At 34.8% G+C, this 18,675-nt stretch overlaps 1 protein-coding gene across 3 annotated transcripts in view; it reads left to right on the top strand.

Moving 5' to 3' along the window:
* MIB1 (MIB E3 ubiquitin protein ligase 1) overlaps positions 1–18,675 on the top strand; it is a 159,949-nt gene that overhangs the window by 105,016 nt on the left and 36,258 nt on the right. For 2 of the 3 annotated variants that reach the window (XR_009047881.1, XR_009047882.1), the window contains exons 19-22: positions 2,634–2,747; positions 4,114–4,214; positions 6,659–12,631; positions 13,772–13,830. Coding sequence is in view for 1 of the 3 variants with exons in the window: in XM_057698018.1 (XP_057554001.1) it covers positions 2,634–2,747; positions 4,114–4,214; positions 6,659–6,799 (356 nt within the window). In the remaining 2 variants the exon portion in view is untranslated. Of the gene's footprint in view, positions 1–2,633; positions 2,748–4,113; positions 4,215–6,658; positions 13,221–13,771; positions 13,831–18,675 lie in introns of those variants that run through there. The other variant, XM_057698018.1, reaches the window with a different exon arrangement.

Genomic DNA, 18,675 nt, shown 5'->3' with positions numbered 1-18,675 from the left:
AGTGCAGAGAGTCCCAGGCAGGATAAACTCAAGGAGAAACACGCCAAGACATATAGTAGTCAAAGTGACAAAAATTAAAGACAGAGAAAACTTATTAAAAGCAACAAGGGAAACACGACAAATACCATACAAGGGAATGCCCATCAGGTTAACAGCTGATTTCTCAGCAGAAACTCTGCAAGCCAGAAGGGAGTGGCATGATATATTTCAAGTGATGAAAGGGAAGAACCTACAGCCAAGAATACTCTACCCAGCAAGGATCTCATTCAGATACGAGGGAGAAATCAAAAGCTTTACGGACAAGCAACAACTAAGAGAATTCAGCACCACCAAACCAGCCCTACAAGAAATGCTAAAGGAACTTCTCTAAGTGGGAAACATAAGAGAAGAAAAGGACCTACAGAAACAAAAACAAAACAATTAAGAAAATGGTAATAGGAACATACATATCGATAATGACCTTGAATGTAAATGGACTAAATGCACCAACCAAAAGACACAGACTGGCTGAATGGATACAAAAACAAGACCCATATATATGTTGTCTACAAAAGACCCACTTCAGACCTAGTAACACATACAGACAGAAAGTGAGGGGATGGAAAAAGATATTCCATGCAAATGGAAATCAAAAGAAAGCTGGAGTAGCAATACTCATATCAGATCAAATAGACTTTAAAATAAAAAATGTTACAAGAGACAAGAAAGGACATTAAATGAAGATCAAGGGATCCATCCAAGAAGAGGAGATAACAATTATAAATATATATGCACCCAATATAGGAGCACCTCAATAGATAAGGCAGATGCTAACAACTATGAAAGAAGAAATGCAAGGCAGAAATAGAGACACAGGTGTAGAGAACAAACACATGGACACCAAGTGGGGAAAGCGGGGAGGGTTGGTGGGGAATGAATTGGGAGACTGGGATACCAAATTGTACACTCTAAATATATGCTGTTTATGGTCTGTTAACTGTACCTCAATAAAATTCTTAAATAAATAAAGGCAAAAAAAAAAACTTTATTTATAGAAACAAGTGACTGGTTGGGTTTGGCTTGCAGGCTGTGGTTTGCTGACCCTGTCATAGACCAAAGTGACTTGAAAGCTGGTTATAGTTAATAGTTGGTATTACAGATTCTAGAGCCTTAATTTCCCCCAGGAGTTCTCTGAAGTTTTTACATTATTTTTGCTTTAGAACATAACAAGAGCAACAGTTCACTTTTATTGAGCTCTTAATTTGTACCAGGCACTTTAATCTCTTTTTGAGTATTTCCTCATTTATCTTCACAGGAAACCTAAGAAGTAGATTGTTTTCTCCACTTTACAGACACATTGGTAAACATTTATTTGCTAGGGAAGATGAAATTGAGGTGGAAAAATGTCCCTTTCTCGAGGAGTATACAGTAGGTGATCCAGTCCCCACACCACACTAATCAGAGGAAGGAGAAATTACATCCCTTTTGGAGGGACTGAAGAAAGATTTTATATAATCAATATAACAACCTAACTTGATAGTTACAAGAATTTGAAATAATTGTGGTTACATATTATATACTCAGGCAATTAAATAAATCCTTTAAATTCAAGGGAAAAAAACCTGCCTTCATATTGAAGATAAATCCAAACCAGGTATCTACTAACATTAGCTCCTACCTAGTGCATCTTACCTGGGCCAGCATGAGACCCATCTCTGTTTAGACCTCGGCACAAGATCGGCCTTGACAGAGAATCGTTATTCTCTGTCCACCAGCATAAGCAGTGTTGGGAGTGTGTGACCCCCTTGTCCATCCAGGTGGTTTCATGCTTTGTTAAGGTTTACTGTCTTGTCATAACATATCCTGCCACAGTTTTTGTTATTTTTCCTGTGTTTGAAATGATGAAGATTCCTGGTGCATAGGCTACAATATGGAGTATAGTTTTCACAATAAATGCTAACGGGAAAGAATGTGTTGAAGCGCTGTGTGTCATTTTATAATTAATTAGTAACTTTAGGTATAGTATTAATAATCCATAACATACAGTTGTGTCCGGGTATTCTTTCTTAGAATGGGGAAGCAGTCTACCGACATAGGAATTAGAAAGGCAGTTCATGGTGACAACTTTTTGATATTTTTCCTGACTGCTGCATTAAAAAAAGTAGTCACTAAGCAATTCCCTTGTTAGATTACATCAGTTTGATAGAAGGAAGAGAATTGTTCAACATATTTTAGGAATTTAACAGATAAGCTGTTTATAAAGAAAGTGTTTTTTAAAAAAGCATCATGTGAGCAGCCTTATAGTTCTTGTTGTCATGGTTAAATTTATGAAGGATATCTCCCTCCTTATTCTCAAGCCTTAAGATCTTGAAATATTTGTTACATATTTTTTAAAAACTTAGAACCTCCCCCTCACAATTTATTCCAGTGTATTACAAAACGTCATTATTTTCATAATGATGGGCTCTCTATTCTAGAGGCTACCAATGAAAAGTATGCATTCTTAGGTTGATAACATTTTAGGAAGGTAGAATTGTGTATTGATATAACTTAATGTTTATCTCAGTGTTAAATTTAAGTTACAAAAAATGAGCAGAGGAAGGCAGCCCTGTTCATGTTCTCTCTTGTGAGAAGTGTCCTGTTGCCATTTCTAGACTGTGCCAACCTGATGAAAAAATGTGTGCAGTGTCGGTCAGTCGTTGAACGAAGAGTGCCCTTCATCATGTGTTGTGGAGGGAAAAGTTCAGAGGATGCCACTGATGATATCTGTAAGTGGATTTTCTTACTTTGCTTTCTTGTTGGGACTTTCATAGACACATCTTCTTATAGTGCACTGTCTCCTTGTAAAACAGAAGGTATGTGACTTGAATCTTTGAGGACCAGGTACATTATAAGAAACCATAAATTACACTTTTCTAACTTGTAATATAATTATGGACCTTTAAACATTAGTCTTAGAAGAGCATTGTTGTATTCTTGCTTAAAGAAAATTTTCTGGCTATTTTTAATATGAAATTTGTGTCTTAGGGTCGGAGAACATCATATTATAAATTATTTTTCAATTTACGCAAGTATTAACCTGATTCCTTTATGTAATAGATTTACCTCGTGTTTAAGTATTTTGTGGAATAGTAATTATTTGTGGCAGTAACTGTAGAAAACTGAAGTGTAATCCAGTGAACAAGTGGAAGGATGGAAAGTAAATTATTTACCTTCAACCTTTTCAGTACAGTTGACCCTTGAACATCACAGGTTTGAACTGCCAGGGTCCACTTCAACTTGGATTTTATTTTTTTGGCCGCACCGTGCAGTTTGTGGGATCTCAGTTCCCTGACCAGGAATTGAACCCCGGCCATGTCAGTAAAAGCCCGGAATCCTGACCACTAGACCACCAAGGAACTCTCAAAGCTTGGATGTTTTCTAGTAGTAAATACTATGGAACTATACAGTCCATGTGTGGTTGGTTGAATCCGGGAATGCAGAGAAACCATGGATGTGGAGGGCCGACTGTAAGTTATTTCTTGATTAACCCCTGTGTTGTTCAAGGGTCACCTGTAGTACAGCTGTATAAAAATACTTTTCATCTCTGCACTAGACATAAGCTGGATGGTCTTTTTGATTTCTTTGTTCTATGTACAAATGAGGAAGAACATTAGCGTATCCACTTCTGCCCAGAGCCTTTTGTCTTTACCACCAGTAGAGCAGGATGAAGATACTAGGGACAGATTAACTAGAGTGAAAAAGACCAAGCATCTAGAGAGTAGGAAAAGGGAAATAAAAAATTTCCATCCATTTAGTAGAGCATGACCTTTCTTTCATGGAGTTCCTCATCTCAGATCAATAACAAGAAGGAGAGCCTTGAAAAACCCAGAAGTCTGTGTATAGATCATTGTCCAGCTGAGTTAAATATAATTAGAAATTAATGTGGAAAGCTATTTCTTTTCGAAGATTATGAATGACGGAATATAAAATGAATGTCACTGCTGTTTCTCTTGTCCACATGGGAAAAAAAATTTTTTTTAAGAGGATTCTAATAATAGTCTTGTGTTTTTAGTAAAGAAAACTAATAATTTTAGAAATAAAAAATCATTCTTGCCTCAAAACAGTCATTAAGATTCTTTATCTGTACTATAGCAAGTGGGAATATTCCAGTGTTACAGAAGGATAAGGATAACACCAATGTCAACGCAGACGTGCAGAAGCTGCAGCAGCAGTTACAGGACATTAAGGAGCAGGTAATGGTGATTTCTTCATGGTGAACAGTGATGCGAAGAACGGCATTTCATCTTTTTCTATAAAAGTACTAGTGTTTTCTGTAGTAAGTGTGGTTCATATTAGTGTATCACTTGTATCTGAATGTTTGCAATTGGCAAAATCTGATTAGAGGATTTCATCAAGTACTTTACAAAAGAGGAAACGCACCAGTGACCAATGTGAAAAAATGCTACACCACACCGAGGTGTCTTTTCCTGCCTATCAGATTGAGGGGAAAAAAAGTTAGAAACTGTCAGTATCAAGTGTTTAGACAGAATACATAGCAGCCATAGCTTATACAATGGTGGTGGGGGTATAAATTAGTAAAACCAACTTGGGAGAGTTTGTCATTATCTCGTAAAACTCAATAAGATGTTGTTTGCGAATGCAAAATTGGAAAAAATAATCCCACAAATGGTGTTTAAAAATCAAGGGTAGTGGTTTTTTTGGCTGGGATGGCTGGGAAGAGGGCATGAAGGAAGTTTCTAGAGTACTGATAGTTCCATTTCATGATCTAAGTTGGTTACTTGTGTTTGATAGGTTTGTGAGGTTTTGTTAAACTGTACATTTATGATTTGTGCACATTTCTGTGTAGATGTGATACTTCAATAAAAAGGAGAAAAGGATACACACACACACACACACACACACACACACACACACACCCATAAAGAAAAGCAAGGGAAAGGTAAATAACTGCAAAACTCAGAATGGTGATTATTAGTGAGGCTGGGGAAGATATATGCGTTTAAACTGGGTGGTGGTTGTATGGTTCTTTATCTTATATGTACCAACAGAACTACTCTTTCATATCTGCTTGATATTTAATAAAAGCAACAATAAAATAAAGAAGTTACCTAAAACTTGTAGGTATCTGGTAAAAAGTCTTTTTTCCCCCTTATCTTACCATTTGACCCAGCAATTAAATCTGATTTGATTCAAAGGACTGAGCAGCAAAGATTGGCAGTCGCATCAGTGTTGCCATGCAGTTGTTAAGAGTCTCACTCTTGTCTTTTCTGTCTGAAGTTTTTTCTTTCTTAAATAATCTTCATGACCATATTTCATCATGAAAGTATTTAAACAGTTAAAATTCATTTTCTGTGGAATGTTGAAATTTCTTTCAGGGACCCCCTTCAAGGTTACCAAAAGAAAGCATTCTGAATAAGTTTCTTTTTAAATTTTAAATCTCCTTTAAATCTCCTCTATTACCCCAATGTCTCTTTAAAAGACAAAGATTAATTTTATGTGCTATTAAAGATATATTAATCCAAAGTAACTTAACCTGTACTGCATAGATGTGTTTACTTTTGGAAATAAGTTATTAATTAACTACATAGACCTCTGGAAAGTTTAATGAAAAAGAAACTTTTAATTTAATTTTAAAAAGTTGCTTTGGCTTTTTAAAGTGAAAAATTACGATTTTTCTACAGCTTTGCTTCTCAAAACTTCAAAGATAAATGTGAAACTTTACTTTGAAAGAATGGAGCTAGCAAATTAGACTACAGCTCTTTTTTTCTGTTGTTTTCACAGTGATTTCTGGTATTGTCAGAGTTGGTAACTAACTTTTCATATAGGCTTTAAGCCTGGTTTATTAATCTAGATATTTTTATTTAATTATTTCATTTCTATGTTATTTGGGAAAGGTATAATTCAGAATGAAGTATTATGATATATTAAGGTAAAATATGTTTTTGTAAATATAAAATGTAAAATGTGCTTTGTGAGTAAATATGTGATTTTCTAGAAAATTTCACTGAACTAGACCCCTAAATCTTCCAAGTTGATGAAGTTTTACATTCATCAATATGTAACGAAGGTTAATTGTTTTTAACTAAGGGGGTCTACCTTGAAAATAATGTAGTGCAGCATCATGTTTAAAAGCCAGAGCTCTGGGGCCATGTGGTCCTGAGTTCGCATCTTGGTTTGCCTTGGGAAGTCTTTAACCCCACTGAGCCTCAGGTTCCTCTTTTTTGAAGTGGGAGTGATACAGGCCTTGAGACTGGGTCATGTGGTGTGTGTGTGTTCTTAGCAACATCTCTTCACTGCTCCCCCCCCCCCCCCCCGATATATTGTGTTATTTTCATACAAGAACAGCATAGTACCCAGAGTTGGAGAACCTGAGTCAGACTGAATGGGGCTATTTTCATTCTTTTCCTATTAGATTTTGGCACTTGCATTTTTAATTTTATATACTATTTTTAACGTAGCATTTATTTTATAATAGTACCTTTTATACTGACCTGACAGTACAACCTATATTTCTGTTTTATAAGGATGATATTTTAACTGTTTAAAATTTTAAAGCAACAAAAAATTGACTGAATCAATAAAAGAAAATTGATGATGTTACAGAGTTGTCACATTACACTTTCAAAATAGAAAATGTCTCAGCATTTGTTACTTTCTTTGTTATCTCACATTCCAGACAATGTGCCCTGTGTGTTTGGATCGTCTGAAGAACATGATTTTCCTTTGTGGCCATGGAACGTGCCAGCTCTGTGGAGACCGAATGAGTGAATGTCCCATTTGTCGAAAGGCTATTGAACGAAGGATTCTTTTGTATTAACTAAGAAACTCAGTGTGTTTTATTAGCTAAAGTATTTGGTCATGAGATCTTAGTGAGCTTTTTAAGTGAGTTGGAGGTTCTAATGAATTAATTTTTAATATCATAGTTTCTTTACTGGAGCATAATTAGACTGTAAATATACCAGAACAACAACAACTCTACAAAACAGTGTTTGAAGCTGCGTTTTTTTGATTTTTTTTTTCCTTTCAATTTGAAACATCAAATCCATGTAATTCATAGGTAATTTACCTTTGAATTCTAAGGGGGAAAATCCTTTAAGGATGTCCTGTTATTTTTGTTTTTATTGCATTTTCTCTTATAGTTTATAAATTCGTTAGAACTCAAAGGATATACTTCCTTATGATCAGCTATCTTTCAGTTTATCATGATTTTACACAGTGAGTTGACACAGGTACTCAGAAAAGTCATGCATCAAATGAAAGTGGCAAGTCAAACCATTATGTCACGTAGGTTATACGATAAAATTGTAGTACAAGTTCTGCATGGTGGAGGGAATACTGAAGAGAGGATTCTCTTTTTAAGATAACAAAATTATCCAACTGATTGTTTTTAAGTTCTTAAAGTAAATGGAAATGTAGAATGAGAGAATAGTGACTTTGCATTTAACTTATTTTCTGGATTCAAAGGAAAATTGTTCAACTTGAATCAAATTGTCAGTTTCAAAATGGCTGATAGACTTGAAAAGGAAAACTAAGCAATCATAGTGGGGACCTAGAGGGGGTGGGGGAGTCATCCAGTAAAGGAGTACCTATTAACTGACTGCTAACAGTTGCCTTTCTTATGTTAATTTGTACACTGTTTTGTTCAGCCAGCTTTTTAAAAAAAATCTGTGAGAAGTGTGCCTCAGTTTCTCCTGTGGTTACTTATCCAGCTTGATCTGACCAGTGAAATGGTATTGCCCTGTTTGGACCTCTGAGGTTCAGTTTAGCTTTTCTAATGTGCTGAGTGGCAGTGATCCGAGAAGGGTGATGCGTTGTTCAAAGGCAGTGGTCCTTCTCCTCTGCGTCTGTTAATTCTGCCAGCTTTGCTGAGTCTACCTTCATCATAGGCCTGGCTTCCATTCTCTCTCAGAGAGTAGAGCTTACTGTAAAGAACACAGTCTCTCTTCATACCTAATGGTGGGGATGTTATTTTAACTGCCAGCAATATCCAAGACCTGGTGAATAACCAGTGATAAATACTTTAGAAAAAATGACTGGGACATTTACAGAAATAGTCTGATTACCTGTGTTTTTGTTTTGATTACTCTAGAGTGTCTAGTTGTTTTTTCTCTTTTGAGTGAGTAATCTTTCAGTGTCTAGAATGAATATACACATAAATGAGTGTTTTGGGGTTCATTGCTGCTAGATTATAAAATATCAGCTGTTTACAGTAGTATCTGCTATATACTGTGTATAAGTTTACTCCTAAGGATAGTTATATTTTTTGTAGGTTTTTTCCCCTTTGAATCTGGTTCTTATTTCAGTTTTTCTGCTGCAGCAACTAAATTTGAAAGTACAAGGTCTCTAGCCGTCATAGCATCGTATTTCTGGCTAATTAGTGACTGCTGCCTCTGCAAGTCCTGGTGGAAACAGTGGTGCATTTTGCTGGCTGACTTTATAGTCTTGGTAATTCGTATCTGTGTTTAGCCGAGTGACTTATTTAGAACTGTAAAATTTTTATAAATTTTAAATTTGAAAATTTATCTTGCATCTACGCAGTTATCTAATAATGGGCCACTGAGGCTGTTGTTTAAGCCGTATTTTGAAGTTATAAAAAGAACATCTGTCTGATGATGTTCACATAAAGAGACAGACTATTTTCTTTCAGATTTGAAAACAGTGTAAGTCAGGGTTTTCCTTCTCTTCCATGCCAGAGGCTGCCCATCTCTCTTCCACAAGATCAGCTTGTAAGGAGGGAGCCCCTGACTGATTCAGCCATAGCTTGGCCAATCAGAGAATAGTATGGTCAGGAGCTTTACTTCATTTAAATCCTTGTTATTTGTCTTCTGAGCTGCACGGCTTAAACTTATATCCCTAAAAGGCAGTTTCATCTTCCAGACTAGTTTATTTTCTCTGTATTAAAAATACAATAACTTATAAACTATTACAAAAGTCATAAAGTCACTGTAATTATAGTGCTATGTACTTGTGGGTTTTCTGTGTTTGTACCACTTTGAAATTTGTCTAGTGAAAAGAAAATGTTTCTCTATTCGTGTTTTTAAGCATCTGAAAAATTATTTTTATTTTCAGTTTGTGAGAGAGAATAAGATTAAGAACTTAATTGTTTAGTGGCTTTCCTCTAACTCTGTGAAACTGCTACCTCTTATTATGTTTCTACTCTACTTTCCCAATCAGGGTATTTCCTTGTCATTATCATTTCTTTATCTTGTGCCTCAAGAGAGCTTTTGCTTTTCCTAGAATCATTAAGAAAAACTAAAACCAACATGAATTCATTCAAAAATGTTTATTGGGCTTCAGGGGCAAGATACACAATGGTGAAAAAAATTGTCAGCTTCTTAGTACATACAGAATTTATCATGCAGCCATTGTATATTTGAAGTATTCCCTTAAAAAAAGAAGGGATATAAAGATACTGATAACATTTCTTCCTAATGTTTAGAAAGTCGTCATTAAGTAGTATTTGGATTTCTTCTCTGAACCCCCTTACTCTTACCACATTTTTTTTTTATTCTAACATTGTCAGCTTTGTTACCCAAAACTTACACACAACTTACCAGATGGTGCTATTCTAATAGTTTTTCTTCACATAATTTAACATTCTTACTGTTTATACGTATTTAATTTTGTTGGGAGCAAGAAAGTTTTTCAAGAGATCATTTTGTATTAGTATAGGAATATTATATTACACAAGTGTTTTAGTTTAGCTGGCCAAATTATGCTTGATTATTTGTAATTTTAAACATTGCAGATTGACCATCTAGCTACTGAGGCATAAAATTAATTGATAATGTTGAAAATAACTTTCTTAAATTTATATCTTTGATGGCTTTAGCCTATAAGAGCATTCTAGCATATTGCAATGCATGCTGCTTAAGATTTGTCCAATTCAAATGTCAAAGCTTGCTAGGTCATTTTTACATGGTAGAAATAGACTGTGTAGAAGTACTCTTGTGTTGTAGAGTTATGTGTTGCCCCATTGCTGTTCTTTGTTTATTGTGAGTTTTGGACCCTTTTGGACTAAGAATTATTTAAACTTATGAACTAGGACAGTTGGTGATGGAGTTGGATAGGGAGGACGGTAGGGGTTGTAGCAAGCAAGAAAGAAAAGTCAGTTTTTGAGTTTAGAGAAAAATGGGAATCATGTAGATTTTGTCAAAACAGTAAGTGTAAAGAATATATTCAATTGAATAAAGGGTCTTTCAGCTAGTTTTTAATGTAGTTTAATTGACAATTGCTTTGGAAATTATAGACTTTAATACAGTTTGTTTAAAAAAAAATCCGAAAGGAAAAGCACTTATCCTCTTAGTGTCTAAAATATTTATAGGAATAATTTGTGTAAAAATTGAATTTCGGAATAGAATTTTTTCCGTTTTTAAAATTATGGTTAAAAGCACCCATGAAATTTACCATCCTAACAAGTTTTAAGCACACAGTTCAGTAGTGTTAAGTATATTCACATTGTTGTGAAACAGATCTCCAGAACTTTTTCATTTTGCAGAATTGAAACTCTGTACCCATTAAGCAACAATCCCCCTCTCCCTCCTCTAGTGGAATAGAATTTTGATTAAATATAAATCAAGAAACACCTGAATTATCTTAAGAGTTTCTTAGTGTTTGCAAGATCTAAAGTGATGGTAAATATTGAATTTGGGGAAGATAGAATTTTTCCCCTCCCTCCCAATTATCATCCGTTGTAATTGAGTAGGTTTTAAATATCTGTTAATTGGAAGGATTTGTTATTTCATTTTGAGCTAGAGGGGAAAAACACATTTTAAACATTAGAATTAGGTTAGCTTTGAATTTGTACTAAATTGGGAAGGTAATAGATTTTCACAAATTTTGTGTGCCTTGTTGTTGAAAATGTCAGTTTTCTTTGTCTACTTGTAACTGTTTCAAAATATATTTTTCTCTCAGAAAGGCAACCTAATTTTTGCTTGAATATTATGATAGGAATGCTTACTGATATTACTTGATAATCATGTATAGCCTTGGAACTTTAACATATATAAAACTATAACAGTATTAATAATTACAGTTGTACTTCTTTAAAACATTAAATTTGAGGAAAAACTATTTAATGCTGTCTCATGTATACATTGCTTTGCTATAGTGAGGAGGGAAATTTCTTAGATTGAGCCTCAATTTGCTGATAAATGTTTTGTGTGGGTGAAACTAGAGTATAAAAATATGAACTAGATAGTAGAACTGGTGAATTAAAATTGTAAGTTGCTACATTGGCATTTTCTACCTCCTTTTCTGTCAGAGTATTAGTTTTTCAGCATTTATTCATATTTGTGACTAAGGAGGAGATGGAAACCTGAGGTTAAAATTGAGATGTTTATTTTGTTGAGGAAGCAATAGGTACAAGAAAGGTGACTTGCCACATCAATTTGGTGCCTAAATCCATAACTACAAGTTACAGATGACACAAAATGTGTAAGAAAGATAATATTGCTGAATATTTTACTTTTCTTGTGCAGCCTATTTGATTTTGTTTCATAAACATGACTTCTTTCCTCCAAAAAGCAAAATGGTTTTGTAATTTTCTGTAGAATAAAGAAATGTGCCATTTTGTCTGAAATTTTAGGACACTATCAAAAGTTCTGACTCAGGGCTTTTTAACAGTTTAAGCAATTGTCAGTTATAGTTTGGAAAATCCATCTGCATAATTCTTCAGTGCCTTGAAAGAATTATTAACTTGGCAACACTACTACAGCTTTATAGAAGGTGGTCTTTTACTGTGCGTATATCATCATATACACATTCACAAGTTGTACTTCTTAGCTCATGTGATAGCGATACTGCTTGTGTGCTGGGTTTGGGTAATTCTTTAAAGGAAGCTTTCTCAGATTTGCACTTAATAATTTGTTTTCTTTTAAATTGTTTATGGCCATGACACTGTTACCAGAAAAGTACTTCTGTGTTAAGTCATTATGCAAAGTCATGTATAAGTAGCACCTAGGAAGAGGAGCCAGAGTTCATACAGTTTGCTGTTTTAGTATAAAAGGAGAATCTGTTTGGAAAACAGGTTGTCTTCTCCTCAAATGAAAAGAAGACCTTTTGTTCAAGTGATTCGGTTAAAAAAAATTTTTTTTTAAAGAAATTTATGAATTGCATGACACAACGCTGGTCTTACTTAGACTGAATCCACAAAATTGATTTTCTTTTCAGTATGCTTGTATCATTCTAAATACATTATATTTAGTGATAGAAGACGGTTTAATCGACTCATAGCAGTGTTTTGCTTTGTATTTTTTCCAGTGTTTTTTAGCTTTCACTTGATTAAAGTCTTGTTTGTGAATATAGTTTTTGTATGGCAAATGACTCTTGTTTATTAGCTTTTGCTTTAAAGATGCTTAGCAAGAGCTAAGCTTTTAAAAATGAATGCAAACATTTACCATTAATAAAGCCTATGATATAATATCATTATATAATGCTTTTCTCTGATCTTTTGAAACTGTTCTTTATAGATGTATACATGAATTTTAATTCTTGTGGCATTTGAAAACAAATCTCAGTACATCAAATCTTTTATTATTGGGAAGGATATTATCATGTCTTTGAGAAACAAGGAAATACATCTCCAACTCTATACAAGACACCAGTGCCCACATCTAGAAGGCTCTCATTGGAATTGTTTACATTCAAGGTACCTCTCTACCTATAGGGCCAAAGAAGGTTTTCTGTTTTAACACCTCACATTCTTTCAGGATTAAGAGATATTGTGAAAGTAGTCTGCATAGGATAAACCTGATAGAAAATAAATTGACTAGTTATGAAGTTATGAAACTTCTATAAAAAGTTTATTACACTTCACAACTCAGATGTAGATTTCATTTTCAAGAGGTACACATATTAAAACAGTGATTTACTTGGCTTGTTAGCATTTTGTGACTAAATCAGTAATTGAAGGGTTTGGGGGTTATTTTATTTTTTCACACTAATAGAAGCACTTATTTGTGAAGTTATTGAGAGATTGTCTAGTTTTAGTTCAAAGATTATGTGTAGCTCTGATGTTTAAGAGGAAAACCATCTGAAACAAAACCTTTTAAAATTGTTTATTTGAAAAAAACGTATTCCAACTTTAAAATTGTGAATCTATTTTTGGATAACCTCTAATTAACTGTATTTGGGGGTTTATTTATGTTGCTGTATAATTAGATATTTCATGGCAATATTTTTTATTAAATTGAAACTCTGTATAGGTTTTTAAAATAAAGCCATTTTAGAAAATCTGATTTCTATTTTTTGTCATTGATATTCATTCTTCAGAGAAGTTAAAATTGTTAGTTTTATAGTGTAGCATTTCCCAGACTTACTAATAATGAAAACTTTTAAATGGTGCATTACAGAGCTGTGATAGGCATTTATAAGAGAGAATGAGTGCATGGATTAAAGTAGAACATCAAAAATGATCTCTCAGATAAATTAATCGCTAAAGAATGGTCATTTGGCTAATAGTTTTTCTCTCTATAACAAAACTAGTTGATAAATTATTTTTATTTTAAGGACAAAACATTATATGAAAAGATTAGACAAGGCCTGGAACAGTGACCATCCATCAGTCCCTGAGTTGATGTATCACTGTGACCGCTGGGCAGTGCTGCCTTTGCACTAATGCTCTAATCAGATGTCATGCGTTCATGCTTAAAATGCCTCTTCACACCAGGTCCTTGCATTCTTAAATATGGCAACTCTGAAAGGCAGATTTTCAATCAGTATAAATACAATTTCTCATATATTTAAGACTATTGACCTCACTTTCTTTCTCTCTTCTTTATTTCCACAGAGCACCAACTAATATCTTGAATGGAACACTGACATACAGTTTGGGAAAAGCTTTTATAGGTGAATTTAACCCTGATTTAATACAAAAATAGAGAAACAGCCTTTGGCTGCTGACCATGACCACACCATACTGCAGAAAGACTGAAGTTCACAAAGATTATATGCCCTTAGTATGTATTTAATAGCACAGGAGTATTGTGTTAACATCCTATTGCTGCTGTGTCAAATTAATTGTGAACGTAGTGGCTTAACACAGTAGGAATTTTGGACGTCAAAAGTCTGATGTGAGTTTCCCTGGGCTAAAATCAAGTTGTTGTCAGGGCTTTCTGGATGCTCTTGGGGGAAATCCATTTCCTTGCTCTTCCTAGTTTCCGGAGGTAGCCCACCTTCCTTGGTCCACTTTCGTCTTCAGTGCCAGCAATGGCCGGTTGAGCCTCACATTGCATCACCCAGACAGTGCTTCTTCTGCCTCTTGAAATTTTCCACTTTTTAGGATCCTTGTTACAGCATTGGGTCCATCTGGATAATCCAGTATAATCTCTAATTTTAGTTGATAAGCAACCTTAACCCACCAGTAACCTTGATTCCATTTTGCCATGTAACGTAACGTATTAATAGGTTCTAAGGTCATCTTTGTGGGGTTGGCGTATTCTGCCCACCAAGGTATAGATGGGAATTTGGGCCTGTATTTACTACATGTTCTACATGTTGAGAAAATGTTCTCAACAGTAGATTTAAAGAACTGATAAGATCTCATTGAGAGGTTACCTTAAGTCCACCAAGATTAACAGAAGTGGTTTACAGGCAGTTCCCATATGAATGTGAGATGAATCTCAGCGGAAATAATTTGCTCAAAATTCTGAATGTTTCTGGTGGAGATAACCCTAGTTTATGAAGTGCTAACATGCTGTTCCTTATTCCTCTTTATGTTCTGTATCAGTGATCTCATCATTACTATGGCTCAATTACCATCCATATGTTTGGAAGATTCCTGATTCTATATCCTATATCTATATCCTATTTCCAACTTACTTTGGTCGTATTTTAATAGATGTCCAGGCACATCAAACCTAGTATGTCCCAACCTTAAATTGACTATTTCTAGTATTCTTGTGTTAAGTAATAGTATTATCTTTATTATCCAGTTTCTTAAACAAAACTTCAGTCATATTTGACTACTTTTATCACATCTAATTATTTGCTGGATCCTGTTTTGCTTCTTTGGAAATATCTCTTGAATCTAGTCCTCATCTTCACTCCCACTGCTTTTGTCAAGGACTCATGAGCTCTTCATGGATAATTTCAGAAGTGTTCTACCTGATCTCACTATGACAGCCCCTTCTCACTTCAGTCTTGCCTACATGTTACCTCAATAGTTATTGTCCTTTAGAAAACAAGTTTGCACTTCTGTTTCCAGTCTGCCATGTAAGGAGCTCGCAAGTTGACACCTCTGTCTTCACAACAAGAAAAAGAAAAAAAACAGAACGAACAGAAAATTAACAGCTCTTTGATCCACCAGGAAATTGAAGTCACAGGACAAGCCACTGCTTCAAAAATGGTAGACAGATAGGCAGATAAAAAGAATCACAGCTTCCTGAAGCAGGCCAGGTGCCAAAATCACTGCTGGACCTGGTGTCAGGATAGGAAACCCTAAACTCTAATTGTTGAATTGCTGGAGGCTCAGTGTGGACAAAGGTAAGAATTAAAATTCCAGGATGGTCCCCACACTTTTGTGAATTTTACCACCAGGGAGCCTATCAGACTTTCACAATAAGGATCAGAAAAAAGCCCCTTGTGCTTCTGGTAGGGGGAGGGAGGAAGTAACCATACATCCACAACATTCTGTTAACCTTAACAAGGCCTGCCCTTAAGTGAAACTATGTTGCCAGAGCCTAACTGACAAAATACCCAACTCGAGTCCACTCTAGGCTTCTACTTGGGGGAAGGCAGATATTCAACTCCAGCCCACTGTAACCTTTCTGGCTCACCTAAAGGGAAAAAAAAAATACTGAGAAGCACTTGTGGAGTTGACATCTCAGGGGCCAGAGGCTCACTAAAAGATTGAAACCTAATCATAGAACTATCAAATTCTTTCTTCTCCCCACACATCAGGAGGGCTGCTGTATAGTGACAGGACTACAACGGAAAGAACAGCACGTTTCAGACCATTTAATAAGTCTCTAGGGAAACCCAAAGACAGTAATGGAGACAATAAAAACGGATACCAGAAATTTTAGCCTCTGGTATAGCCACAGCAAACAGGAAATACAGCCTAACTCCTAGACAAGAGCTCTAATGGAAAAAGTAAACAGCATCCAAAATGATAAGTAATGTAAGCAGAGAGATGCAAACTCTAAAAAAGGATCAAAAGTAAATGTTAGAGGTATAAACAGAAACAAAAACAAAAAGCAAAAACCACTGTAACAGAAATGAAGAATTTCTTTAATGGGCTCATCAGTAGCTTGGACATGGCTGAGGAAAGAATGCTGAGCTTAAAGAGAGGTCAGTAGAAACTTCCAAAACTGAAAAGCAGAGAGCAAGAAAGAATAAAAAAATGGAACAAGCTATCCAAGAATTGTGGGAAAATTTCAGAAGGTATAACATGTTTAATGAGAATTCCAGAAGGAGAAGAGAGAGAGGAACAGGAGAAATATTTGAAGCAATGATGACTGAGAATTCCCCCAAATTAATGATGGTCACCAAACCACAGATGCAGGAAACTCAGGGAACACCAAGCAGGATGAATACCAAATATTGACATACATCCATATAATATCCAAACTGCAGAAAATCAAAGATGAAGAGAAAATCTCAAAAGCAGCCTAGAGCAGGAGGGAGAAACTTTACCTATAAAGGAGCAAATATATTAGACTTCTTAGACATCACTCAAAGCAAGAAGAGAGTGGAACAGAATATTTAAGGTGTTGAAAGAAAAAACCCATCAACCCAGAATTCTGTATCCAGTGAAATTATCCTTCAACAGTGAAGAAGAAACAAAGACTCAGAGAAATAAAAATTGACATTTGTTGCCAGCAGAGTGGCCTTGTGAGAATTGTTAAAGATTTTCAGAGAGAAGGAAAATAATACTGGTCAGAAACTCAGCTCTAACCAAGTAAGGGAGAGCATTAGAGAAGGAATAAATGAAACATATATAAGGAGAGAAATCATACACAGTATTCTCACAGACCACCATAGAATTAAGAAATCAATAATAGCTGGAAAATCCCACAGTTTTTGGAGATTAAACAACATACTTCCAAATAACATAGCTTAAAGAAGTCTCAAGAAATTAAAAGATATTTTGAACTAAATGAAAATAAAAACAAAACTTACCAAAGTTTGAGGGGTGCAGTGAAAGTAGCTCTTAAAGGAAAATTTGTTATGTCTTACTGAAAGATCTAAAATGAAGCTTCCATCTTAGGAAACTAGAAAAAGAAGAAAAAATTAAATTCAAATTAACCAGGAGAAAATTCACAAAATTAGAGCAGAAATTAGTGATACTGAAAACAGGAAATCAATACAGAAAATCAAGGAAACCAAAAGCTACTTCTTTGAAAAGATCAATAAAATTGATAAAACTAGCCAGGTTTTCTAAGAAAAAGAGAAAACACAAATGACTAATGTCAGAAATGAAAAGGCTGCCATGATTACAGATTCCACAGACATTAGGAAGATAATTAACCCTATGCCCACAAACTTGATAACTTAGATGAAATGGACTGATTCCTTGAAAAGCACAGTCTACCAAAACTCACAATCTACCAAAACTACGAAACAAGGAGAAATAGATAATCTGAGTAGTTTCATGTAAAGAAATTGAATCAATAACTAATAACCTTTTGGGATTTCCCAGGTGGTGCAGTGCAACCACCTGCCAATGCAGGGGACACAGGTTGGATCCCTGCTCCAAGGAAGATCCTTAAAGTCCTAGCTAATGCAATAACACAAGAAAAGGAAGTAAATGCTATACAGATTGGAAAGGAGGAAATAAAACCAACTGTATCTGCAGATGACATGATTGTCTGTAGAAATTCCAGAAGAACTGACAAGAAAACTCTTGGAACTAATAACCATTTATAGCAAGGTTGCAAGAACAAAGTTACTGAACAAAAGTAACTTTGCTTTTCTGTATACTAGTAATAAACAATTGGGATTCGAAACTTAAAACAATACCATTTATATTAGCACCCAAAAAACTGAAATACTGGAGTATAAATATAACAAAATATGTACAAGATCTATATGAGGAAAACTATAAACTCTAATGAAAGAAATTTTTAAAAATCTAAATAAATGGAGAGATATTCTGTTTTTAGATAGAATCAGTATTGTTAAGATGTCACTTCTTCCCAACCTCATTTATAGATTCAATGCAGTCCCAAACAAAATTCCAGCAAGTTATTTTATGGACATCAACAAACCAATACTAAAGTTTACATGAAAAGGCAAAAGATTCAGAATAGCCAAACAATTCTGAAGAAGAACCAAGTCGTAGGAAAACACTATCTGCTTAAAGACTTACTATAAAGTAATCAAGACATTGTACATCAACTGTATCTCTATTTTTAAAAAAGTCATCAAGACTGTGATACTGGCAAAAAGAATGAGCAAATGGATTGATCAGACAGAATAGAGAGCCCAGCAATAGACTCACACAAATAAGAGTCAACAGATCTTTGACAGTGGAACAAAGGCAATGAAATGGAGAAAGGATAGTCTTTTTAAGAAATGGTTACAGAAACAACTGGGAATATATTGAGTTGGCCAAAAAGTTCTTTTGGGTTTTTCTGTAACATCTTATGGAAAAACCTGAACAAACTTTTTGGCCAACCCAATACATGCAGGGGAAAAAAAAAATCTAGATTCAGACCTTATACCTTTCACAAAATTAACTCAAAATGGATC

Source organism: Hippopotamus amphibius, chromosome 11 (genome assembly GCF_030028045.1).
Source record: "Hippopotamus amphibius kiboko isolate mHipAmp2 chromosome 11, mHipAmp2.hap2, whole genome shotgun sequence".
Classification (NCBI taxonomy): domain Eukaryota; kingdom Metazoa; phylum Chordata; class Mammalia; order Artiodactyla; family Hippopotamidae; genus Hippopotamus; species Hippopotamus amphibius.
The sequence above is the reverse complement of the archived record's forward strand: the minus strand, read 5'-3'. Positions and strand labels throughout refer to the sequence as shown.